The sequence below is a fragment of the Notothenia coriiceps genome, unplaced genomic scaffold, assembly GCF_000735185.1.
Source record: "Notothenia coriiceps isolate Sejong01 unplaced genomic scaffold, NC01 NC01_scaffold00009002, whole genome shotgun sequence".
Taxonomy (NCBI): domain Eukaryota; kingdom Metazoa; phylum Chordata; class Actinopteri; order Perciformes; family Nototheniidae; genus Notothenia; species Notothenia coriiceps.
This window is the reverse complement of record NW_011341703.1, coordinates 12879-39044: the sequence shown is the minus strand read 5'-3', so window position 1 is coordinate 39044 and position 26166 is coordinate 12879. Positions and strand designations below refer to the sequence as shown.

The 26166-nt window shown below is 39.7% G+C and overlaps 3 protein-coding genes across 8 annotated transcripts; 1 reads left to right on the top strand and 2 right to left on the bottom strand.

Annotated features, from left to right (window-relative positions):
* Positions 1 to 30: 30 nt before the first annotated feature.
* gpr137 (G protein-coupled receptor 137) lies at positions 31 to 7058 on the bottom strand. The gene is made up of 8 exons (XM_010770621.1): positions 6985 to 7058; positions 5414 to 5887; positions 4581 to 4630; positions 4257 to 4494; positions 3578 to 3727; positions 3298 to 3423; positions 3069 to 3187; positions 31 to 866 (listed from the first exon to the last, which is right to left on the bottom strand). The coding sequence occupies exons 2-8, from the start codon at positions 5792 to 5794 to the stop codon at positions 770 to 772; spliced, it is 1161 nt and encodes a 386-aa protein (XP_010768923.1). The 5' UTR covers positions 5795 to 5887; positions 6985 to 7058; the 3' UTR covers positions 31 to 769.
* Positions 7059 to 7148: 90 nt separating this feature from the next.
* On the top strand, positions 7149 to 12261 carry LOC104944998 (uncharacterized). Of its 3 annotated transcripts, XM_010770619.1 has the most exons (5): positions 7149 to 7503; positions 8544 to 8657; positions 10902 to 11667; positions 11767 to 11852; positions 12041 to 12261. In XM_010770619.1, exons 1-5 carry the CDS (start codon positions 7348 to 7350, stop codon positions 12227 to 12229), a joined length of 1311 nt encoding a protein of 436 aa, XP_010768921.1. In that variant the 5' UTR covers positions 7149 to 7347; the 3' UTR covers positions 12230 to 12261. The 3 variants fall into 3 exon arrangements, with proteins under 3 accessions (XP_010768921.1, XP_010768920.1, XP_010768922.1); XM_010770618.1 differs by having other exon boundaries at positions 10902 to 11852; positions 12041 to 12260; XM_010770620.1 differs by lacking the exon at positions 7149 to 7503 and adding an exon at positions 7529 to 7806 and having other exon boundaries at positions 10902 to 11852; positions 12041 to 12260.
* A 1146-nt stretch (positions 12262 to 13407) lies between these two features.
* ap1ar (adaptor related protein complex 1 associated regulatory protein) lies at positions 13408 to 26133 on the bottom strand. 4 transcript variants are annotated; one of them, XM_010770614.1, is made up of 10 exons: positions 25942 to 26133; positions 23675 to 23723; positions 23550 to 23576; positions 22839 to 22864; positions 22656 to 22752; positions 21761 to 21859; positions 20367 to 20431; positions 18468 to 18535; positions 18216 to 18338; positions 13408 to 16756 (listed from the first exon to the last, which is right to left on the bottom strand). In XM_010770614.1, the coding sequence occupies exons 1-10, from the start codon at positions 26010 to 26012 to the stop codon at positions 16485 to 16487; spliced, it is 897 nt and encodes a 298-aa protein (XP_010768916.1). In that variant the 5' UTR covers positions 26013 to 26133; the 3' UTR covers positions 13408 to 16484. The 4 variants fall into 4 exon arrangements, with proteins under 4 accessions (XP_010768916.1, XP_010768917.1, XP_010768918.1 ...); XM_010770615.1 differs by having other exon boundaries at positions 20367 to 20428; XM_010770616.1 differs by lacking the exon at positions 21761 to 21859.
* Positions 26134 to 26166: the final 33 nt, after the last annotated feature.

Sequence of the window (26166 nt, the reverse complement as noted above, 5' to 3'; positions counted from 1 at the left end):
TATGTTTTGTGCTTAACAAAAGGCTGAACAAACTCTTTAAAGTTTCTTTATTGGTCTGTTGTTTACACAGTCAAATATCAATCATGCGGTAAACACATGACAGTGACTCGCTATGAGGAAGCCTCTTTCCAGTAAACATGAAGTAAAATAACATTTGATTGAAGTGCAGATATAAAATAACTTAAAATGTCAAACTAATATACAATCATACAGGGAAGGAATACAAATTAACTTAAAAAGAATTGCTAAATGTACATAAAAAAAGTCAACCTGCTGATCATAATGAAACATCATAATGAAACATTGTCAAAAGATTTATAATTATTTCCAGTGGTTGTCACCAAGCTTATAAACTACTTTATGTGCATTCATTTTAAGGAATGCTATAGAAGCTAAATGTGCAATTTTTCGGGATTGTAAGAGCTAGTTACAAAAACAATCGAACAAGAACGTATCATATATAAGCGAACACATTGTAAACCACACGTTACCCTTTAAAAAGGAGATCACTGAGCACAATATCTGTCGGTCATGGCGTCTCCCATCCAGTTTGTTCCCTTTGAGCCGAGAAAGAATGTCAATATATTCTCTGTTCAAATTCTACAAGGTGCTTTTTCTCTGTTTGTCGGATGAGTTCCTGAGGATCTCAGTGCAAGAGGAGTTCACAGGGGGGGGGGCTGCTGGCTGTGTGTGGCCTGTGCTGGAGGACACGCTGACCCGGATGGTGGAGAGGAGTCTGGGTAGGTTCTGAAGGTGGGGGGGGTGGGGGTCAGTTCTGGGGGGTGGAGTAGAAGGAATGGTGCTGGTGGATCTGGTCTGGAGGTTTGCTGGCGAACAGGAGAGGAGCGCTCTCTGATCCGTACCAGCTGGAACAGTGAGAAGAAACACAAGTCACATAAACGCACAAACTGATTACACATCTATTAACTCGGGCATGATTTGAGGGGGTCCTTCTCATATTTTGGAAACTCAACCTGAGCTCGTATAATACAACTTTTGTTTTACAAGTTTGAGATAGAAGTAGGGATTCTCAACGACAGAAATGTCCTCGTTGAAACCAAGCTCCCAGGAAGTGTGCGGGCCGTTGAAGCTAATTTTCGTAGCGGCCAACTGATGGTACCACAACTTCTGTGTCAATCCATCACAACACTTTTCCCCATTGACTTACATTGGGAAGGAGATCTCTGTAAATCTGCATATAATTTTCATTAGTTAAATCGACCACCCAGTACGAACACGTTTATAGCCCTTATTGAAATCAATATGTTCTGAAAGTTAAAAAAATCGCTAAAAGCCGAATCCAGAGTTTTTTCCTCTCTCCATTCATCTGACTGAGCGGAGAGAGGAGGCTTGTTTGAGACGAGCTGCGGCTCGCCACGAAAGTAGACGAGAATAGCCGATCGCAGCCGGGGGAGGTCTCAAAAAGCTCGCCTGAAGTCGGACAGCTCGGAGTCGGAGTCGGCGTCGGCTTCTTCTTCTTCTTCTTCTTCTTCTTCTTCTAATTCTTCTTCTTCTTCTTCTTCTTCTTCTTCTTCTTCTTCTCTCGGTTTTTTGGCGCAACTTTAAGGTGCATTTTGCCGCCTCCAGAGTCGGCTTGACTCGGTTTGCATTTATAAAGAATGCACATATGTGTTTAATCGTTAATGTCAGATATGTAATAAGTAAATACATTTGTTCCTGCTCAAGATTAGATTCAACTTTATTGTTATTGCACAGATTACAGGTACTGAGACAACGAAATGCAGTTTAGCTTCTAACCAGGAGTGCAACAAGCAGTAAAGTGAAAAGTAATGTACACAATCTACAGAATAAAAGATAGAATTAATTGAATGATGAACAAACAGTGAGGGGTATGAATACACTAGATATACACAGCAGCCTGTGAGCAGTATGAGCAGTATTAACAGTGGGTATGAATATGCTAAGATATATAATGGTATGAACAACGGTAAGCAGTGCAAATATAGTATAAACATATATAGATATGAATTTCATGATGATAACTTTGTGGAACAATGATGAAAAATGTTAATGGAGGGGGCGTCGTAAAACTGAGACAAAACAACAACAAACTTTTGCCGAACCAATTGGAGAGTTTCATCAGCAGCACGTGGTAAAAACCACCAATGAACGCTCAGCTCGAGATACCAGCGAGTCGTTTCGCTTCCGCAGCCCGTGGAGAGGAACTGCGCCGCCTCGCCGCGCCTCGGTCTCAAGCTCAAGGCTGCGGGCGTCTAAGTCCCGCGAGATTTCAACGTCTCATGTTGGCGAGCCTCCAGAACAAGTCGGACAAAATGACTAACCATCATGGAACGGCTTGCTAGTGCGTTGCCTGATGGCATGATGGTATGGTATGATAGTGTATTAAAGTTTAAATCTTCCGGAGAAAATTATAAAAGTGCCAGTCAAAGGTCTTCTTTGTTATTTATTGAGCTTTAAAACAAATGAATAACGACTCTATATAATATAATAATAAAATACACGGAGCCTCTTTTTCCTCCCTCTCTTGACAGTGTCAGTGTCTGTGTCATGCTGATCCAGTAATGAGTGACCCGGCTGACAGCAAAAATAAACATATTTATAACTAGTTTAGGTAGTTTGAGAGGTAATTAAAATAGCTAAGGGTGATGATCTGACTTGAAGTGTGTGTTTTGCTGTTTTGCTGCATCACAGCGGGAGGAGCTGCAGGTGAGCAGAGCTGCGTTTCTCCGTCCTTTCAGATTAAACTTCACTCGCGTTTATGTCCATATCGAGAGAAAAATACATAATCTGTTCTCATGTACTCATGTTTGCCCTATGATGCATGGTCTTTTCCTGGTTTGCAGCACAGAAGAATAAAAAGCAGCAGCATCAAAACATGTTGATGCTTATCACTGACATACACATGACTGGAAAAAATAAAATCACCCTAGCATTTAGATAAGAAAAGATAACTCCAACTCTAAAGGATTTAAATTCTCAATGGTAGGCATACATTTACTTCATAACGTACATATCAAAAGTAGATATATAGGTAGGTCTAACTCTCTGTATATTGACTTCTACCTCTACCTGTGTGTTGACAGTACCTTGCGTGTGGGTGGGAGGCGGGTGCCCACGGCATCGGAGCATCCTCATCGCTACCTTGAGGGTCGTCAAAGAAATACGGTCGAGGTAAGACCCTGTTGTTGACAGCCATGCTGCTGCTCTGTGAAAACAGAAAAAACCCACATATTGAGATCATTTACAACGCTTCAGCACGGAAATGTCTTTACTTAGTTGACATAAAGTTCAGTTTCTGTCCGATGTGCTCTCTACCTCTTGAGCAGGCCGGCGCACTCTGAGGATGAGGATGAGGAGGCCGGTGGGGAGCAGCTCCCAGATGAAGAGGATGGCACCGAAGGCCAGGTAGCCTGCGTCGCCCAGCTCACTGCGCAGGTCAGCCTACACACACACACACACACACACACACACACACACACACACACACACACACACACACACACACACACACACACACACACACACACACACAATTCTTAAAGCATTGACCAACATTACTGTGTACTGGCTCTGCCTCTAATGTTTAGACGCTCACCTGGTCGGAGACGTTGTACCAGTCGAAGTTGAAGGACTCCACCCGCTGGCTCTGAGACAGGATGAGCACCGTCAGGTTGTAGCAGGCTCGACTGGAGAACAATAAGATCACCGCTGCTCCCAGTGCAGCTGTACGACACACCGTGGTGCCCTAGGGGGGGAGAAATACACCAGGTAGGACCCTATTTGTGGTACTTAATGTGGAATTTTGATTTCAACATAAAAAGTATAATTATGTTTAAAAGCGGCATCCAGTGATTAGAATTGTACTGTGTTATACATTTTTCAATTCATAAAAATGATTTTTTTTTTGTATTATTTGAATTGTTTTAATATACAATTCATAAATGTATTTATACTGGTACAAATGTGTTTAAAAGCAACATCCTACCGATTTATTTTTCATTTTTCTTTAAGATTTGTTAAATTATTTTTGTAAATTATTTATTGGATTATGAACTAATTTAGATATTTAATTTACCTCTCATTGCATTGTTTTTCTCATCCCTTATTTTTATTTTGTCGTTATCAGTTCTCCAATATTGTGTACAATAGTGTCTTTGCCTGTACCAATTAAAACAAGTGGAGTGCCCCTTTAACTTCAATGTATTCTAGCATTTTCTAAAAACAGAAATCGTTTTTGGGTCCGGTATCTTTTCCAAAGCATGCCGTTAGCACACCTTGCTGATCAGGTAGGGGTTGGTGGAGTGTGAGTGGCGGGCCAGCAGCATCAGCAGAGCGGCCAGGAGCACCGCGTCCAGGATGAAGAGCGAGTCGTTGACCAGGACTCGAACCAGGACCAGATTCCAGGTCCGCTCCCCAGACCCTCCACCCTCCCCGTCCCTGAGAGCCGCACAGACCACGTTCACGCAGAAGAAGAGAGCGCTCATCGCACCGTACATGCAGCGCGCCAGCCATCTGAGGAAGACAGGGAACAGATTAGTACTTATTTAGTATTCCAAAGGAAAAGGGCTTTTGACTTTCTAATGCGGGAGGAAACTTACATTCCTCTGTCCACGTCTGAGCTGTACGTCTCTCTCACTTTGAGTAACACCTGTGGTACAAGAGAGAAAAAGCAACAATAAGTAAACAAAAAAAAATCGACGTTAACTATTTGTTACAATGCCACCTGCCATACATCGTTTGTGTACAGTTTTCTCTCAGTTTTGAGAGATTATGACACGTACAAAACTCTTATAAAACAGGAAGTGGCACCGTCAGCAAAATACTGATAGTCGAATCCTTCACACTAAGGAATAAAAACAAATGTATAGCCCCAAAGAACGTGAGTCAACATCCGTGATTTTGAAAATCTACATGTGTCACCACTTAAATAATGTTGACCCCGCCCCGAAAAAAGGGCCCACACAATACTGCAAGAGAAATGAATGATGTTAGTATGTTAGACCTTGAAACTCTTCTACTTTCACCTATTTACTCATCATAAAAAGTATTTAAAATGTAATGGTTGTGTCGGACCATGATTTTTACAATTGTATTATACATTTCTGTGAGCTAAGAGAGTTTGGTCTTGTTTGGTCAAACTATTAGTCCACAGGAAAAATAAATTCACAATGACGTTAAATAAGAGCTAACACAATTACAAAACAGAATCGGGGACATATTTGGTGTTTGAACAAATGTTTTGGGATCTATTAATCACAACAATTATAGTTTAAAAAAACAAATATATATAATTATTTCACAATAAAGTGAATACCTTTAATTTTCTCGATTGCTGGTTGGACAAAAGCAGTACTTTTAAAAATGCTTTACAACTATTTTCTATAGATTCCAGTCCATCAGCGTTTCCCTGGTGCATCGTAGCTTTTCTTACCTGAGTGAAGTACAGGTTGATGAGGCTGAGGGTGAAGAACTGCAGGCAGACGGGGGAGCAGTAGAGTAGCCAGTACGCGGCCGCAGGCAGGTGGTTGGCCTCCAGAGCGTTACAGAAGTAGAAGGAGAAGAGGGTGGTGCGGAGGGCCGCCCATAGCAGGCAGAGGAACAGGAAGACGCTCTGGTAGCTCCATGTCTTGTGTCTGTACAGGTAGAGGCGCCACAGCTGGGCGTACACCACCAGGAAGAGTCCGGCGTACAGAGAGGTGTAGAGGATGGTGAAGCCCAGCTGCACCGACGGGGCCACGGCCGGGCGCAGGGGGATGGGCGCGGGCTGGGTGGAGGAGTTAGGGGGGGGCGGAGCTGTGACTGGAGCTTCCATTGGAGTACTGATAGGACTAACTAAGTGTTCATCATCGTCACAGAAAAAGTGACAAACCTTCCCCTGTCAGACACATCGGTGCACATGGGAGACCTGGAAGAAGATCCCCAGAGGTCAGCAAGAGCAGAACACTGAGCGACAGACGGAGGGAAAACGAGAACTTGATAACACTATGATTGGACGATATACAACATGAGGCCATATTATTTTGAGGGCAATGTTTTCGTTTTTGAGAATAATTTCACATTATTGTGATTATTGTTTTTCCTTTACAATGTATTTCTTTATGATTCTCACGAAAAATAACCAATTCATAACTAAATTGATATACAAACATAAACAAGACAATTTTTTTCCCTTGCTATTTGGTCTTTTAATGTGTGTTAACTGTTACTACTTTGAATTTACAAAAATGCGCTATAGTCATAAAATTATGTATATCTAATAGTGATTTATTTCAACATTGCCATTTAATTAAGGTGAAGTTAACCTTATTACAGTCTTATTTGATGCATGGATTGGGCAGGGGTGTAGCACATTATGAAAAGAAAGCAGTGCTCTGTTGATTGATTTTCAATATTGATATAAATCGTAGTATGGGTAACTTTCAATATCGTACACTAGAAGTGTTCACAACACTTGTAACAACAATCCCATGATACATATTTGTTCCAGCCGTGTCAGCCTTTACAGTACATTGATTTAAACAGTGATCCTTTTAAATAACAATACAACAGTCACATTATGGTGGCTGTTGATCCCACCTCTTATAGGACAGGAATATATACACTTTTATATCAACATTCATTTAATATTTCAGATACAGAAAGCCCAGAGATTCTCTCTAATGTTCGACATATTTATCAACATTTCAAACTCTAGTTATGTCATATTTGTGGCACTATTGGATGTCCTGATAATGTGCAGATTGTCATGTCCCCTGTGTAGTTTTCAGTGACCTTTGAGACTCAGTTACCCAGAGAAAAAATCTCTTAATAAGATAAATAACCGCTCCTGCTGCTCCGCCTGGGCTGCTAGACAACAGCGGCTAAGCTAACTGAAACTAACTTAACTAACGTCAGAATGAATGTCAACTATTTCATACCGACGCTCATCTATTCTTTGCTTTATCCCAAACAAACACACCATATGTATAGGCTGTCAGTACTCATTTAACAAAAACAACGGACCTTTTTGACGGGAGCAGGGTCAGTAGCGGACGACGGTAATCCCTCGCTTCCGTGTTGTGTGTTCTGCGTGACGTCAGATGGGTGGAGCCAGTATTTTGAATCCAACCCCCAACCGCCAATCAGCAGTCACAGGAAATCGCGGTTTCTTTAAGTCGTTGCTTACTGATCTCAAGAAGCACGGGACATTAATATATAATTAAACGGTAAGAGTGATTATAAGTGACTGATAAATATGTTTATTTAGCACTATAAGGTGTCCCATGCAACTTTTATTTACAATACCTCTATATTTACTAAAGTGGGCTCTCAACGGACGCATTACCGTTATTCCCGTGTCACGAAGGTGTTGTATTATTAACAAAGATGCCAATGGTGCTGCGGACACGGAAATCCCTCGCCCCCACTAAGGTGAGTGAGGGAGAGGAGAGTGAGGAAAAGCCCCAGGAAACAGAGTCCCAGGACACAGACCCGGTAACTCCGAGAAGGTCGGCCCGCCCGCACGGGAGCACTACGTACGAGGTGGGTATTTTTATTACTCAGCTTTTCCGCCTCCTCTTCCTCCTCTTCCTCCGCTGCTGCTACTGCTGAACACTTCAGCCACGTAGCTCCTCGATAACGTCAACGGCAGCGTTAGCTAACCCGAGAGAAACAGTACAGGAAGGAGAATATAGACAGAAGACTACCTTAAAGTGACGTACATTTACTGCTTCTAACACTTTGACGTATGTAATGTTTGCTTAGCCGGTTAGCAATACTGTCGGGAGCTAATAACTGCACCGTGAGTGTGAACCACTGCGCCCTGCTTTAAATCACTGCATCATGGTAAGTTGTTTTCTCTATGCTGATGACGGTGGTTTTATTTAAAGAAAATTACTAAATGTTGGTCCTTAATTTATATTACTTTCTTACTCTTGAATATTGATAAACAACAGCTTAATATTTATTTACATTTTTCAGTGTCTGTGCTGTAAATTAACTTTACTTTTCAAGCACACTACTTAAGTACATTTTGAAGATACTAGTAATATAATTATTATAATACTTTGTACTTCTATCCCACTACAATTCGAAGGTTAATCATTTACTTAAGTTACTTTGCAGATTTGGGTTAATGATGTGGAATATATAACCAACACTTAAATCAGACATTTAATGTAATTGGTTCCACCTGGAGTAAATTCACAAGCTACCCTGCAGTATACAAAGTCATTCAAAGTAGCTGCACCTTTACCAGCTTTGATAACATTTTCATGATCAATCATTATAATCAAAACATATAAATAATATTATGAGAAAATGGGCCAATCTGCTTAATGAGTACTTTTACTTTTGGTACTTTAAGTATATTTTGATGCTGATACTTTTTAACTTTTATTTGAGTAACATTTTGAATGCAGGACTTTTACATTTAACAGAGTATTCCTACACTCTGGTACTTCTACTTTTACTCAAATACAAGATATGAAAACGTCATCCACCTCTGCCCATTGTGTATATGCTTTATAACATTGCTTCCTCTTTGTTTACTGTGAATATAATGTGTCTTCTTGTCCCATCAGGACTCAGGCTCTGAGTCAGACTCTGAGTCTGTCCAGATCATAAAGATGGAGGAGACACTTCAAAGTCCCCCTGCAGAGCTGGAGGAGGAAACTGCTGAGGAAGCCCATCTAACGGTAGTCTATAATTCACCTCTCACAAAAAACGCGCCTCACGCTGTTAGATGTTTTCTAAAGGCCGGAAAAGCTAGTGTGTGCAGCTGCATGTAATCTTCAACAGGATATATTGGCAGGCTAGTGGGGAAGTGTCCTAATCTCAATTAGCCGCAGTACAGCAGCAAAGCTCATATTTAGCCTACATGCTTGCTATTTGCATATTAACAGGGGAACCCATATAGACATGACTAATATGTGAACAAAAAGGTAAATATATATTAAGCACCAATAAAATGTAGATAAAACGTCTACATATAAAGTCAGCCTTCAAAACAATATAAAGAAGGCAAAGAAATAAATACTCAATGGATAAACATAGACTAGATGATTTTGTACAGTTCATTATTTTGGGGTTTATTGTCTTAATTTTAGTATACATTTACATTTAAAGAATCCCTGAAATTAGAATTTATTTCAGTTTGAAATGAGTTATTTCCAGTTTGGAATGACACCTAAAAACAATTGCACTTTTGCAGCCATTTTATTATTTAAATTTTAACAGGAATAAAATACAGTATCTGTACGTCACGATATTTTCCTTTAAGTATAAATTGGTTACATTGTCAATGTCTGACTGCTAGCTGTTTTAAATTAGATTTTTTTTTAAACACTTATTTATACCTACCACTATATTTATCATAACTTCACAGATTGATTTATCATAAAAAATGTACCTAAAGTAATGAGAAAGTCATAGAATATGAATGGATGTCCATTCGCCAAAATGTGTAGAAACCCAGATTTTTTGCTTGTATGCCAACAAATATGCCATTTCTTACAATCACGGCCTGTCATTAAACCAATCAGGCTTTAAGTGTATATTTTTATAAAGACACTTTCAGGAGTAGTTTTCATAAAGAGCTAAAATGACATATATAATATTAACCAATATTAACGCACTACAGATATATCTGTATCAGTGAACAGGCAGGCAGATTATTCAGTACACTTATAAAAGCAAAAATGTGTTAAAGGTAACCTAAAACCAATGTTTAAATTGCATTGATTCCCCTTCAGTAGTTGAAAAAAATGTCCCATTTGGTGATCGTATCAAATTCTAATCTGAAGGATAATTAAAAAATAATAATAAAGAATGACTATTGGCATATTTTGATATTTGCCTCAAATCCTGTATACGTCGTTGGGCTATAAGAGTTGTGCTCTATCTGCAGACATGTTGCCATAGTAGGGAAAGCACAGGTGTTACTGATAATACTAACAATGGCTCAGCTCTATTTAAGTGTCTGTGACCGTGTGACACCGAGCCAGCATGAACTCAATGGAATCCACCATGAATCATTTACACCTGGGGTTTCACAACGTGACATGTAAAAATGTCTTCTGTGGCATTCCAGAAAATAACAAGTACAAAATACAAACATTGGAGAGGAAGGGACTGAAATCAAAAATATTGAATTAAAAGGCATTAGTATTATTATTTAATGTAAGGACTACAAAAGTTGTAAAATGAATGCAGCAGCTAAAGAAATGTGTCCTGTTAAAGTTATGATTCTTTTTTTTTTTAATTATTTTTTATTGATAGCCCAACCCTAGTTAATATGTATGTTATTTTTAAAATAGTTCTTATTTTCCTCTTAGGAACTAAATAACCTGTATTTTCTTGTTTTTTCTACACATATGTGTACTTTTTCCTAATTCCCTAAAGACTTCTGATTTAATAACAAAATCAACTTAAAAAACAGTAAAAGTTTTTACAAAAGAGAAAACTAATTTCAAACACTTTGGAATCTACTTTGGAAGGATGTTGTCATTGGATATTAGTGTATACAATGATTGAATTAAACTCAAAGCAAATTGAATGCTCATCAGAATGTAAAGTTCAAATATGTTGTAGCCATGGTGATACCCACGTGTCATTCATAAACAAATATGTAGAAATGATAAACAGTCTGTGGTGCATCAGACAGGAGAGCTCATTTGAATAGGAGTGGCTACCACTGTGCTTCGGAGCCTCAGCAGGTAATACACAGTGTTATGGTATTGTTGTTGAACAATAACAAGGAGTTTGCAAATGACTGTTTAACTGCTAGCTTTTAGAAAGCCGTTTTGAGTGTTTAGTGCTGCTTAGGCTGTCGAAATGGGTTTAAAGTCATTTAACTTGTGTGTAAGAGGTGCTGTAGATGTTAGTTTTTCAAATTAGCTGCACACATGATGTTTTTTCTAATTTAGTGATGTCTTCCACAGGAATTTAAGTATTGTAGCATCGTGCTAGATCGTATTGGGGCTGAGGACAAGGCAAGTAGAGAGCTTGAAGAGAGAGAAGACATGAACCGAAAAGGTGGGAAACTCGTCTCCCGGATCCCCACTTTCCAAAAACGACCCAGCGGCGCAATCCCAACCCCGGAGCTCCATGTTCCCAAAAAAGATCCCCCTGTCCACATAGCTCAGCCTCTGGAGAAATCTGGGAGCGGGGGCGCAGAGGCCTTGAAGTCCAAGCTAACCGAAGTCAGAGAAAAAGCACTCCCTTTACCGTCAGTGCAGACCCCCAAGATCGGCTTTGAAGCGGAACCTTCCACCACATTTGCCCATAGTCCCGTTACTACCACTCCCAAGAGTCTCTTTGAATCTGGGCAATACTCTTCCATGATTGTGAGCCCCAGGCCTGCCCTCAGACTGCAGCAAGGCTCAGAGCAACATCTACCAGAGGAAGACCAGAGCCAAACGCTTGAAAAAGGAGCCGATAACGTACTTGATGCCCCCGATTCTCAGCTGCCAGACCAGGGCCTCATTGGGCAAAAGCCTTTGGAACACACTAAAGAAAACTATGACGTAACGGTTGAAAGCTGGATCACTCTCAATGCCTATGGAGACACCAATAAGTCTGAAGACGAACTTCACACAACCAAGGTCAGCGATGTGGCGTCAATCATGGACGAACAACCGCCGTGGGAAATACAACTGAAGAACCTGCTCGAATTCAAGGACAGTAAATCTTCATCAGAAGCTGAATGTGAGGATGATTTAGCAGAGGAAAAGTCCGAGGACCATGATGATGAAGGGGAAATGAAAGAACATTATGAACCTCTTGTAACCAAGTCTGAGTTTTTAGGTCATGCAGAGAAAAGCTTCAACGTTGATGAAGCGACCTCTCCTGCAGCACCAGAGAAACCTGCGGAATCTACCAAGTCGACTAAGGTGGGTAGAAAAGATCAGTCACACTGTTGTCTCGGTGGTCTTAGTCACACAAAAAGGAATTCCACCACACCCTGCAGTAACAGCTGTGGTATGCAACGCAGCCCTCAGCTGTTTTCCAGTCTTGTGACAAAAGCTTAGATCATAACTTTGCACGTAACTTTCACAATGTTGCCCGTCTTGTTTTGTAGAGCTCAGGAGGCTGCAGTTTTGCCCTCTTCTGCTTCCTGCCCACCCTCTTGCTGCTGGTCGGGGGGCTGGGTCAGCATGTGTGGCACTACGGGCTCCCCTTGTCCGTGGCCCAGCTCACGGCTCAGATGGAGCTGCACTGGATGGAGGGCTTGCTGGTTCCAGAGCCCTGCAGCACTGACTGTCGGTAGGACACAATCAGGCTAATTGTTCGTCTATCACCGAAAATGAGCCACCCACTTTGACAAAAGTAGTGTTGAATTTGTAAAATGTATCCTTTTGAAACCTCAAGACACACTTATCCCAAAAGAGAAATCTTTGTGATTTTTCCCCTTTTATTTACCAAGATATCTGCGTATGGTGTTCGAATTACCCATTTGCTTTCGGGGGAGCCCTATTTTTTTGTGCACATCCTGCTACTAAATATGTCACACGCACGCTCTGTTGACTGGCGCAGCAGCGCGGATGCGATCAATTGCTTTAAAAACACTCTTCTACTAATACAGACGACGGTGTCACTATGCNGCGTTCTGAATCAGCTGCAGCTTTCTAATGGATTTTTTAGTGAGACCTGTGAAGACACCATTACAGTAGTCCAGTCTACTTGTCCATGCTTTTATCTTCAGTAGACTGGACTACTGTAATGGTGTCTTCACAGGTCTCACTAAAAAATCCATTAGAAAGCTGCAGCTGATTCAGAACGCCGCTGCTCGAGTCCTCACTAACACTAAGAAAGTGGATCAAGTCAGTCCGGTTCTGAAGTCTTTACACTGGCTTCCAGTTTGCTAAATAATTGATTTTAAAATACTATTGCTGGTTTTTAAAGCACTAAATGGTTTAGGACCAAAGTATATTAACGATCTCCTGCATAACTATGAACCGTCCAGGAGCCTCAGGTCTTCTGGGACGGGGCTGCTCTCTGTTACAACAGTCAGAACTAAACATGGAGAAGCAGCGTTTAGTTTGTATGCCCCGACAATCTGGAACAAACTCCCTGAATCCTGCAGGTCCGCTGCAACTGTTGATACTTTTAAATCCAGACTAAATGCGTATATTTTTGACGCTGCATTTTAGTGAGTTGTTCATATTCACACTGCAGTATGGCTTTTATTCATGTATTTTATACCTGTTGTGTTTATTTTATTATCTTTGCTTTTTAAATGCCTCTTTTGAAATGCCATTTTATAATGTGTTTCTACTTTATTTATTCTTAAATGTCTTCTATTTTATTTTGTAAAGCACTTTGAATTGCCGTGTGCTGAAAGGTGCTATATAAATAAACTTGCCTTATAACACACAGGAAAGGGAAAACACCAAAGAGCATAATACGGACCTTTTGTGAATCATACAAATGAGCAGAAACCGTGAATAAAGATACTATAACCAACTTTAATAAAACATGATAAGCTGTACAGAGTAAATAGGCTTTGGTGCATGATCTTACAGTATTTCATCAGTATAGATTTCTTTAAAGGGATTTGGACCCTTGAAAATGTTCAGAGATGAAACAAAACACAAAGTAATACAGTGGAAAATAAATGAAAGGCAGCCCCATATTTTTTTTAACATGTATTGTAGATTATTTAATGTGTATTCTGATGAACTTGTACTTTTTTAAGATGCTTTTTGAAGTTCTCTAAAATCGCCCTTAACTTTGGTTTGTCACTCTTGAGTTTTGTACTTTGTCCTTTTTAAGGCAATATTTCACACAGGCTAAATGTTAGAATTAGCTGTGCTTCATCTCAAATTGTATTTGGTCATTACACTGTAGGTGTTGCAAGATGCATTTTTTCTATATTTTATTTCAAGCTCAGTGTGAAAAGGAATGTAACTGTACAGAAAAGTTACAGTGATTAATCAGAAATAATGTTATCACACCAAAAGTCAACGTGTTCAACATTTCTTAAATGACACACTCAAATAAAAACATACAAATCAACTTGGTCTTGTCTACACACTTCAAACAGCAGTGCCCATTCCTCGGATCAGTTTCTCACACACACACACACACACACAAAATCATTTCAGTGAAAGTTTTCTAAGAGATAATAACACCAAAATCAAAAATCAGAGTGCAATCAGTGAACTACCTTTGATTCAAACAGATTAAATAATCAACGTGAAGCACAAACGTCTGCGAAGGTCGAAGCACAGGAATTAGATTCATGTATACAGCAGATTCCTCGGGTGAGCAGCATTATATCTATTCATATTATTATTACGTCACATTTTGAATGTTTCCTGACCTCCATCTTTTCACATTATCTGCACAAAATATTGTTTTAATTATAAACGATAAATGATGTCATATCAAATTAAATAATTTGAACACCTAATGCCAGAAACCAATCAGAAATCAACAGTAATTGTTCTAAGCTGGTACATTTGTTCCACATATGTTGTACATTCTGCAGCTATTCCTCTGTATATCAGAATAATTATCCACAATAACGAAAGATACAGTTGAAGAGAATTACTGGAATTAAGATGAGATGGCCAGTTTAGATATTTCTGAAATAGGGAATGTATGCATATATGTAGAAATGCATAAAAACACTGTCCTTAATAATCCATAATATATTATGTGTTGTGGCAATGATGTCGCTGTTCTGTGCTATTGTTTTTTAACTAAAATAAAATGGTATAAAATGTTTTTTTGTTGGCAGATGTTATAAGAAATATGTATATTTAAAAACATAAAACCACTGTGCTTTTGACTGCAAATGGACAGTGAGTGTTTCTTTAATCTTGTGAACGCTGACCTGAATATTGATACATTTAATCAAATATGAAAGCCTTTGAATTTGAATGGGTGTCTCATACATTAGTACCATATTAGTTGATCTTCTACAGTTATCAGTTACGCAGTCTTACATTTGACGGGCCCCATATTGGCAATAATCCTCTGACTTTGTGACATCACAAACCCCAGGACTTATTTTAGTGGCTGCTTCTTTATGACATGCTCTGTCTTACCACCTTCAATTAAACAGTACAAAATTAAACAAAAAGTATAAATGTTGTCAACAATTTAGTGATGATAATAACAAAACACCACCCCGAGCGACTGCAGAAACAATCTTGGGTACAGGCTTGAAATGTGGAAACAGTGGCTGTGCTAACACTGCATCATCAACAGGATACAAACCAAAAGTCAGGATAGTCTGCTGCTGCTAGCTAGTAGGGACGTAAACAACACGTTTTGTATTGGTAAGATATATTAACTTTTCCTAAAAACATATTTGCTGATATCACAATTTTCCATTCAGTTTAGGGGTCTGCATTCGATATGGGACAATATCATAAACCTGTTTACCACAGTCAGTTTCTATTCATATAAACTCACTGAAAGCAACGATAATATTATTTGACAATTGTGTGAATGGGCTCTTTTATGAAAATCTGATTTTTTATTTATTTAAAAAAATAAGGGCTTGTCTTATATGTATTAATGTTTTCACTTTGCGTGGATGATAACAGCTCATTAAACACTGAATGGTCCAGATCAATGTTTTGTTAGAGCCCTACTAAACAGTTAGGATAGTTCAAATGCAGAGACATGCTCATGCTGGGCTTTAAAAAAGAACAGTAATAACTTACATCGAGGGAAATGTGTAGTTTCCGTCAGTGATTAAAACACACAGCGTTTTTTATTCCTCGAGTATGTCAGAGTATTTTCTGTATTATTGCCTGGGCACTGTCTGTGCATTTTAAATAATGATCAGGGTTTGTTTTATCAAAGCGCGTTGAAAAAACTTTGGTGCATCTCTTTGTTGTCATCAATGAAAACGTTTTTGCTTGCTACTTTCACCTTGTGTTGTGTGCCGTAAACTCCTCGGGATGAAATCATTTCCAATGCTGGATTATCGAAACTGTACCCCACTGTAGCTAAAATAATCTGACCTTAAACCGCCTTGAGGTACATTTGTGTGGCACTTGAGATTTCAGATAAGTCGTTTTTTTCATTTTAACTGTATAATTAACTATGCTTTTAAGGATCAAGGTTTCTTTTGAGCTGCATTCACTTGATACACAATGTTGTCTTTGCTCAACAGGAGTGCAGAGCCTTGCTGTGAAAACAGCGAGTTTAGATTAGTTACCTATGATACCTCCCTGCTAGCTTAGCATGTGAATGCAGCTTTAAGCTAACGTTAGCACTCATTCCAGTTGCCTAGAATTTATTTTTTACACAATGTCTCAAATTGTAATGGATGGTAACTGATCTGTGTAATTTACAATGCATATATGGTCGGCTAATATGGCAAATGAAGGCACTGAAAAAATGAGTATTTGATAAAGACATCACTACAGCGAACTGTAGTGAGTAGCGTGACGTATTCCTGCAGCGTCAGAGTGCAGAAATAGGAAGAGTCCATTCGATGAGGCAGACGCTGGTGAGCTTGGACATAGAGAGGACAGAACAAACGTCTCCTTTGGTGCTGAACACTATCTGTCCTGGAGCTCCAACTTGAGGCCGCGGTCCGACGCGTCCTCGGAGGGAGTGTCTAGGACGGGATTGACGAACCCTTCGAATTCAGTGTCTAAGCTGTCCTCTGGGAGCGTACTCACAAAATCGTTCTCCCACTCCAGTGCGTTGGAGTCCTCCGAGGTAGAGGTGGGCCCGCTGGTCACCTGCTTGCCCCCGGGCTTTAGGGCGGCGCGCAGGATGTCCTCCTCCGTCCGGGACCTCTCCCAGGCTGGAAGAGCACGATTGATTCCTGCAAAGAAAGGACGGCAGCTTTTCATTCTGACAGCAGAAGTCACTGAAGTCCAAAATGGCAGCAGGCAGTAATCTGTTCCAACTCAACACTGTCCAAACCGAATTTGAAACTTAATCAGTTAATCAAGTTTTATCGAAATATGGACAATATGGACCAAAACAATGTTTGGTAAAGGCTAACTTTATAAAAATATAATTCAGAGCAATTATTGTGGTGCTGCAGAGAAGAATAAAAAAAAAACCTTGCTTGGTACAGTTAGTAAAAATCATAGAAATTGTAAAAACAATTTTTTCAAACCATGATCATTTGAATATATTTTTCAATGATAATGTGAATAATGTTTCAAAAATGATCGTTCCCTCTCATATAACTTAGAAGCCATTTATGTACAGTATGTACGGGCTGTAGTGGATGCAACTACACTTCAATCAATTGATTTGTTGATGGGGGGAATTCTGCACCTTTTCCATGATTACACAATGCACTACATTCATTCACGAGCTATTAAACAATATAAAAAGCTATTTGCAGCAAATTAAATGATTTTTAACCTTATTGAGTTACTGTGTTTTGTGATATTAACGATAACAGACTCAAAGCCAACCTGCCCAAATTATCATGATTTCAGAATATATACCAATAATATATATATNGAGAGCAAGACAGACAGACATTACGAGAGCGAGACAGTTTGTGCAAAGGTGTTAAACGTGCTCTGGGAGCGCACCGTTTAAGTTTGAAAGTTGAAAAGTTTGTGTGTCTGAAACGCTATGTGATACAGTACAGTTTACACAGCACAGTACATGTTCTGTAGCTACTATTGCACTAAATGGTAACACTTGAATACGTTATGCAACTTGTTTGTTGAAATGTTAATAAATGGGAGCTTCCTCAAACAGCCATCTCTTTCCCGACAATCCCCTCTGTGCACGAACCCTTACATATGGTAATTAAACATTAAAACACCTGCGGCTTATAATCCATTGCGGCTTATATATGCGGCTTATATATGTACACATCATTCAATTTAGCTGCTGCGGCTTATATTCAGGTGTGCCTTATAGTCCAAAAATTACGGTAATATGATTATATATTTATATAAATGTATAACTTTTGGACCACCTGACATATCAGGAGTGTATCAAGATGATTAGAAGAAACATAGTGGTGACCAAGAACAGCATAACACACTAAGGTCATCAGAATTGACTGCCAAACCTAAATAACCCTGGTGCTTGTATTCAATACTGTTTGTTTGCACTGAGCACAAACATCTGCTCTGCCTCTCCCCCCCAACTTTGCTGCAGTGTCATTGAAAACAGAATTGATCTCGGCTGAGAAATGACCAGAGCCCGGGTCTGGAGGCCGGGAGCGTTCTGTGATTGAACATCAGTCAAGATGTCACCAGAACCTTTGATGGATTAGTGATTTGCGACAGATGAAATGAATCCCTCACCTTCCTCGTCTTCCCACTCTAGATCCAGCGAGGTGCCGTCGTCGTTGGTGGAGCGCGTCTTGGTGGTGAAGTCCCAGCTGTACTCAGTGTTGGGGGTCACCACGTTCGTGTCTGACGGCAGTCCTGGAAATAAAGAGTCAATTATTAACAGGGAGTAACTCTAGATCTCTTTCATAGGAACTAACAAACACCTTGTATGTATACCTATGTATTATTTGAACTAATATTACCAAGGCCAGGTGGGGCACTTACTGTTGCTCCTGAAGGCGTCCGACTGGGCCTTCACATGATTGAGGTAGACGTCAAAATCCCCAGGAGCCCTGGAATTGGCCATGGAAACAATCAACACAACTGGAAGAGCAGTCACTGACTTTGGAATTGTTAAGACTTTATAACACAGCTTAATTGATCATTTATTCTAATTGGTCAATTTGGACATTCAGCGGTCTACTCTTTCTGTACTTTCTGTTGAAGGACTATGACGAACCCGGGTCCTCTAGACCAGGGGTTCCCAAACTTTTCAGCCCGCAACCCTCAAAATAACAGTGCCAGAGACTGGCGACCCCTGTCAACGAGAGGGGGGGTGCTAGTGAATAAATTAATATATATACGTTTTCCGCACTTTCGTGGGAATATCTCCGCAATGGAGCGAGCTTACGTTTCACTTTCGATTGCATGATATAGCCCAGCGCAACACCTTCGTCACACATGTTGCCACCTGTTTGTACCATTTTCAGGCGATATGTAATCTGTTCTAGAAAAACGATGTGTTTTCAGCGCAACACCTTCGTCATAATTTTTATTTTTTAATCATCTCGCGACCCCCACTCTGGGTCTCGCGACCCCCACTTTGGGAACCCCTGCTCTAGACCCCCTTGAATACTTTTTTTGTTTTTTGTTTTTTATATTTGTGGAGGGCAAAAAACTCTGGATTCATTATGGCTAAACAGACAGGAAGTAGCACTAACAGGAACACACCAGTGGATCTGGCAGTATTTAAAGACTGGTTAATGGAAAAGAAAATTACTTTTGACAGAGCAGAAAACCTTCATCAGTTTCAACTGTCGCTACGCAGTAAAAAGGGCCCTTTTATCTTAGCGGGAGCAACAAGAAATGTTTAAATCAATAAAATCCCATTTAAATTAATATGGTGTGTCAAATTATTGATTTCTTTAGTAAGTAGCTACACAAAAATGATGGGCTAGCTGCGTTTTAATCCTTACTCACTGTATAGTGCTTTAACTGGAGAAACAAATGACATGATTCAAAATAGATTTTCTGCTGAGATCTTAAAAAATAAATAGGTAAGACGCCTGTCTGCCAAACATCAACACAAATATCATACATCTAAAGCAGTGCTTCTCAAAGTGTGGTCCGCGGACCACTGGTGGCCCGTGAGCGCCCCCTAGTGGTCCGTGAGTATATTGGTAACATTTCACATTTGAAATAAATAAATAAATTTAAGTTTTCCGCACTCTCGCGGGAATATCTCCGCAATGGAGCGAGCTTAAGTTTGACTTTCGATTGTATGATATGGCCCAGCGCAACACCTTCGTCACACATGTTGCAACCTGTTTTTACCATTTTCAGGCGATTTGTAATCTGTTCTAGAAAAACGATGTGTTTTTGGATATGTGTGGAGTTAGGTGGTCCGCGAGTGTTTTTTTATTGGTTAAGTGGTCCTTGGTATGAAAAATAGGGATGTCCCGATCACCTTTTTTTGCTCCCGATCCCATTCCGATCATTTGATTTTGGCAATCGACCGATACCAATTTTTCCCGATCCGATCTTTATGCAATGCATTAAGAGAAAAAAAAGGTAACAGATAACGGCTGGTCATCCAACGCGATGAATTCAGCTATCGTGGCTGTTATTTTTTTGGCCTTTTCAATGTTCTGGGGCAGTTTCTCTTTCCTTTTAAAAGTCTCCGCCTTGCAAACAGGCTGTTACACTGCCTTCACTTTCAATGTTATAATACTTCCAAACTCCTGACATTTTCTCTGTCCCGATTCCCGAGTCACCAGCTGAACGTAGCCGTTACTAATTATATCTACTTGAGTGCGCCTACTGAAGCCTTAGCAGAGCCTCATGACCGCAGCGTGTCCTCAGCCACACAGCCGTCCTGTTGTCTGATGAACTTTAGTGACTCACTTTCTTTGCTGCGTTTCTCCGCCGGAGCCATCTGCTTTCCCCCGTGTCCTCTGGGCAGGCAGCTGCTAACAAAAAAAACACAGATCAGATTCTTCTCAGAACGAAAATATAGACTTCATTTGAAAGAAAAAACACATTATTTGGTGCTATTAAGGAAACATGTTAGCAAACAACAGAAACCAAGCGACAGCAGAGAAGCAGTTGAATGAGGCGTGAAAAGCAAAGAAAGTCCCATACTCATTATTTCACTTTCAATGAACGCTATATCCCCTGGAGCATGTATTACCCTGAAATAGTATAGGAAATATACAGCCATAATATTTGTCTTGCTGCAATACTATTACATTCCAATGGGTCACATTTCTCTATTTGTGATGCGAGGACTGTAATGGAAAAAATAGCAAGGCAAAAATAATGCTATTATTTGCAGCACTGGCCTTGTATTTTCTCATTTGACTCCTTGTAAAGGAGGGTAATAGCAGGTTTTATGTCTGTTTGCACTTTAGACCTTGCTGTATATTGTACATCATCTACTGGTTAATATATATGTACTGTAAGAGAGCTTTCTTGCCGTTCTACTAGAAAAAAAAATGTGTTCGTTTACTAGAAAATATATTTTTTATTTTACAATAAGACATGTTTTCGGTGTGCTGTATTTCATTTTAAATTATTTTATTTAAAGGTGCCCTATTATGCTAATGTTCAGGTCAGGTTTAATATTAGTATTTCGTTCCTCTACTGTGACATGTCTCCATGCTCTCAGGTTCAAAAAGCCCTTTATTCTTCTAATACTGCCTGTGCTTCAGCACCTCTTTTCACCCTCTGTCTGAAACCAGAGCCCAGTCTGCTCTGATTGGTTAGCTGGTCAGCTGTCTTTTGATTGGTCAACGGATTAGAGATCTCTCAATGTGAATGCAGAAAATCCTCCTACAGGGAAGGGAAACCCCTAAAAAGCATAATAGGGCCTCTTTAATTTGACATGTACACAGTCTACTTATTCCTGCATTTTTACTTGCACTATTTAAGTTTTTTTCTTGTATCTCTTAAGTATATTGTATAGTGCACTTTTGGAAGAGCCTCAGACTTTTTGGAAAGCTAGCATTGGCCAATAAAACCTTTCAATCTTGAGTCCTTGAAATGACTGAACTACTGATAGTTAGCTTTGTTCCTCTATGATAATTAAGAATGCTAACAAGTTGTTTGTCACGTAAATTAAGCAACAAGACATACAACGACAAGGACAAAAGGGCAACAAAAGACTGAACAGAGAAATGTCCCTTAAAGATAAGGCTGAGGACTTGAAACGCTGGAAGGCTGTGCACAGGGCCAGCGGGTTAGAGGAGTTAGTTTGTTTTAGTCAAAGTGGCAGAAGGGAGCACTCAGTGCTGCCTCACCTCCTTCAACTTTCGTTCACGCGCCAACCTGGCGGCCTCGCGCTGGGTGGCATTTCTAGCCTCCTCTTCTAGCCTCAACTTCTCCTCTTGTGCCTCTAACTGGGCAGACATAACAAAAATAAAAAAACAAACAGAAAAAACACAGAACAGAAAATTACCAAACAGAAAAAACAATGCAGCAAATTAAAAATAAAGACAAATTATGACGCTGTGTTAAGGCCATTGTAGGTAAACAATAAATACCCTAAAAAGTAAGCCTCAAAATAAAATATTTGTACACTGAAAACTTCAGTTTGCAAGGTTGGATCAACCCTATCGTACCTCCACTGGATTACAAGACCTATACAAATTATACTTTGCAATATGAATTAGCAATAACACAATATTTGTGAGTCCAGAATCTCTTCTTTTGATCCCGACTTCAAAGAAACATTTGAATTCGGCCATTGGAGAAGAAAAAAAAAGAAGAAAATTATATGTTGCAGCTCCTCACTAACATGTTGTTTCCCCTGTCCTTTAAACTGGGATTGCAACCTTGCAAAGGGAAGTGGTTCATATCAAACACTATGTTTCCAAATGTATTTATTTTAAATGTGTGAGTTTAATCTCATAAAAATTCAGATTTCTTTCTCACAATTCATACATTTATAATCTATAGAATATATATTTTTTCTCTAAATGTACCCTTTTAATATAAGTAAATATTCAAGTTTTTATCTCTTTAATTACTAACTTAAACTTGGAAATCTTTACTTTTTACCCAAAATGTCCCCCCCTTTCATAGATCTCTCAAATTACTGGTTCTTTTTTTCTTCTTTACCTACAATGGACTTGATACGACGTTGTAAAAAATAGGTCGAAAACATGAAATTAAATAAAAGACAGTGTGTCTCACCTCCGCTTGCAGCTTCTGGTCGATCAGGATCTGTTGATCTTGGAGCGCGGCGTAGCGGTGCTCCTTGAGGTTCTTGATCTCCTCTTCATTGATGGGCCTAATAAAAAAAAAAGTAAAGGTCAAGCGTTATTTTGTCAGAGAATATTTATGATTATTGTTTTGTATTCACACCAGATCTCTTACCTCGGGCAGGGCTGTGGGCTCTCAGCCTGCAATGCAACAAACACAACAGTTTATCATTACAGTAATAGTTATCAGTGTCAGATCCTCTTCCCTGCTGCAGGGTTTGACTCGAGTGCAACTAGTCTGGGACTCTGGAGACAGTAATCGAGTTACACGGTGATGCACAGTGGCTGCACCCATCATGTTATATCCATCACTGGAGGAAGGCTAACAAAGTGACGTCTGAAAGTAAAGGGTATCCGGGGACTACCAGCAAAATCAGTCTAACAAAATATGTATTTGCATGTATTGTACTTACAAATTGAACTTTGCACAAATTGTACTCACACTACCTAAAGGGATCTAATTTAAAGGTTTATCTAAATTAAAAAAACAGTTACTTATGTATAAAGTACCCTATGTATATTTGTTTCTGTTCCTAGAGTAGATTGGTCTATTATAGAGTATTCTAATTAATTCTGTATATTTTATATTGTGTGTTCTTTAGATACTCTCTTGAGAGTTGTCTTTTCTACCGTGGATGTATATTTGCTCTTTATGTTTATTTGATTCTATTTGTATTTGATTCAATTTTTCAAATATTTGTAATTAATGTGCAATGCTAACAATGCTGCTGTCTATCAGTCGCAACAGTTGACAGAACAATATTTTCCTTATACTTATTTAAAGCTGTTATTTATGGAAACGTCATCATTACATGCACAAACTTACCTCATCACTCTCTACCAGATTTTCAAACTGCAAAATGAAAAGAGACACATATATAATATGTAACATTATACGGAAGAGTCATCTTTAATACCAAAACATAATGCTAGTAAATGCACGACTCACACCTCTATTGTATAATGTTCCCCTGTGGTGGTGCTCCGGAAGTATTTGGACCTGTAGGAATAATTGAGAGAGTTTAAACATACTGGCAATCATCTTAAAAATGGGATGATGGCTTAAAGATGGAATTTAAAAAGTGGCCATTTGAAATGACAGAGCAGTATGAGGGTTACATTGTGAATAACTGCCAATAAAGAAGACAAAGCAGCTTCTGTGTTCCTAGGCCCTGTCTCAGGTCGACTATTTTCATTTCCTCGCTCCTTGGTCTCACCGGAAGTTGATTTGTCTGCGCCATCTTGAGTACCGTCCCATGGCTCTTATTTCTGCCGGAGGACCGAGGATCGAGGAGCGAGGAGCGATAATGGAGGAGCGATAATGGAGGAACCACCAGTCCATCCTCCGATTAAATCCTCAGATACTCGCCCCGCCCCCTTACTGTGTATCGCTCACTGATTGGACGATGCAGTGCATGCACTGATCTCATGCTTCTTGTTCTTGACATTATTTATTGGGGTCTACAACAGATAATACAAATGTTTGTGTCAGTAAATGTGTGGCAGGGGTGTTCGTGAAAATAACAAGGACAGAGCTGCTGTCAGACGAACAGCTGTGCGGCGTCATCACAAACGGACGTCGCTTCACGTGACGCTCCGGAGGAAAGGACTTCCCATTGCTCTTAAAACTAATTTCCCTGCTTCTCGTGGTTTCCTTGCGTCCCTCCCTGCTTCCCTGGAGGGAGGGACTAAACACAGGGAAACGACGCAAGTGAGGGAAGCAAGGATTTAATTTAACCGACCTGAGACGGGGCCCTAGTAGATGAGTATCAGCAGCTCTGGCACTTTATGCCAACATTAAGACCTTTTTTTGTTGCGGATGTGATGCCAGATTTGACAGATTTCGCTCACTGATAATGCTGTGACAGTAATACAAATATATCATGTGTAATAAATGCGTCTTCTGTAATAGTTACAACCAAGAATCATCTTCAGCAGCTTTACACAATAAAGCAGTAAGTAACACAACGTTTGTAACACAGTAGGCCTACAGAGATTCATAGATAAGCTTGGAATCATAACAATCTGTTCTCTTAGTTTATTTAATGTCCTGAAATGTTTATATGCAATCAATGGCATTTTATTGTGTTGCCAAGTCATGGAAAAATATGGTTCTCTTGGAGTTAACAGTTAATGGATTATTAGACACTGTCCATTTAACGGGGCAAATATCTGCTTCTGTCACAGCAAATAAGCACAGGTGTAACTAATATTTAAAATGGTTCAGTAAGTTCCATTTAAGTGACAGAGTAAGGGATCAGGGCCCTTTAACAGACTCCTACAAATCCATTAGAGCGTTAATTAGCATTATTGATCACACCTGTGTTTGAGTGCTATGACATGTCAGCAGTGCAATTGCTCTCTTTTGGCTTATGTCCTTGATTAAGTTAAGATGTATTTAAGCTTAAGGATGTCCACTTTGGGTTTATATTCTTCCTTTTATTTGACTTTGTTGTGTGTTGCACAGAACCTGGCCCTTCATGTTTTTAATCCTGATTTTAAAGACCTGATTTCCATTTTCTTTAGACCTAATAAGAGCACTTAAAGTGTACGTTTACAAAATGTTAATGCAGGTTTCCACCAAACACTGCTACCTATACTGTACGTGTAGGCCTATCTGTCAGCTCCAACATGTTAACATATGGATACATAGTATACCTAAGTGTGAAAAAGCAAGCTGCTAGAAGAGAGGAGGCCTTCTGTATTTTAAACAAAGAACAGTCAGACCAAAACACATGAATTATTAACTCAAATTTGGTGACATAACTGGGTGCAAATAACGCATAGAAACAGAAAATTGATTCCCAGCATATTTTCAAAAATACATTAAACTACAATGTCCAAATATAAGTCTACACTCATTGTGAAAGACTTATAGAACAACCGTAGCTCAGTGTTTTTTATGCTAGTGCTAATTTAATTAGACCTAGCTAAACTACATGACCACTGTTGACAATAGGGGTGGGGTCTGAACTGTTGGACTGTCCGGCTGCAGGTTAGACCACCCCACACAGACCCAAGCCTCACCACTAGATAACCCTTATCTCAGGGTAACAACATCCCCACCAGGTTCACATATACAGCTGTCAATAAGTCTTAAGTGGAGCCACTTATCGACTAACTAACTTTGAGCTAACGTTAGCTGTAACCGGATGCCGCTGCTTCACAGATGCTTTCATGCTAGTTAGCACAGCTAGCTAATGTCATGTTTCACTCACCCGCCTCCTCTCTGAATCCTGTTAGCTTCTCTCCGGAAGAACCCAGCACAGTATGCCCAGCAGTTACCCATCGCATTTTCAAAATATTACTATTATCTAGCAGCCTACTAGCTAGTAAAGTCCTGACAGATGCTGGTGCATTGGTGTAGGAAGCAACATCTCCAGTCCTGCTCCAGCAGCCACTTCCTCATCCTCCTTCCTCTCCCGATGATGACACAAGTGTCC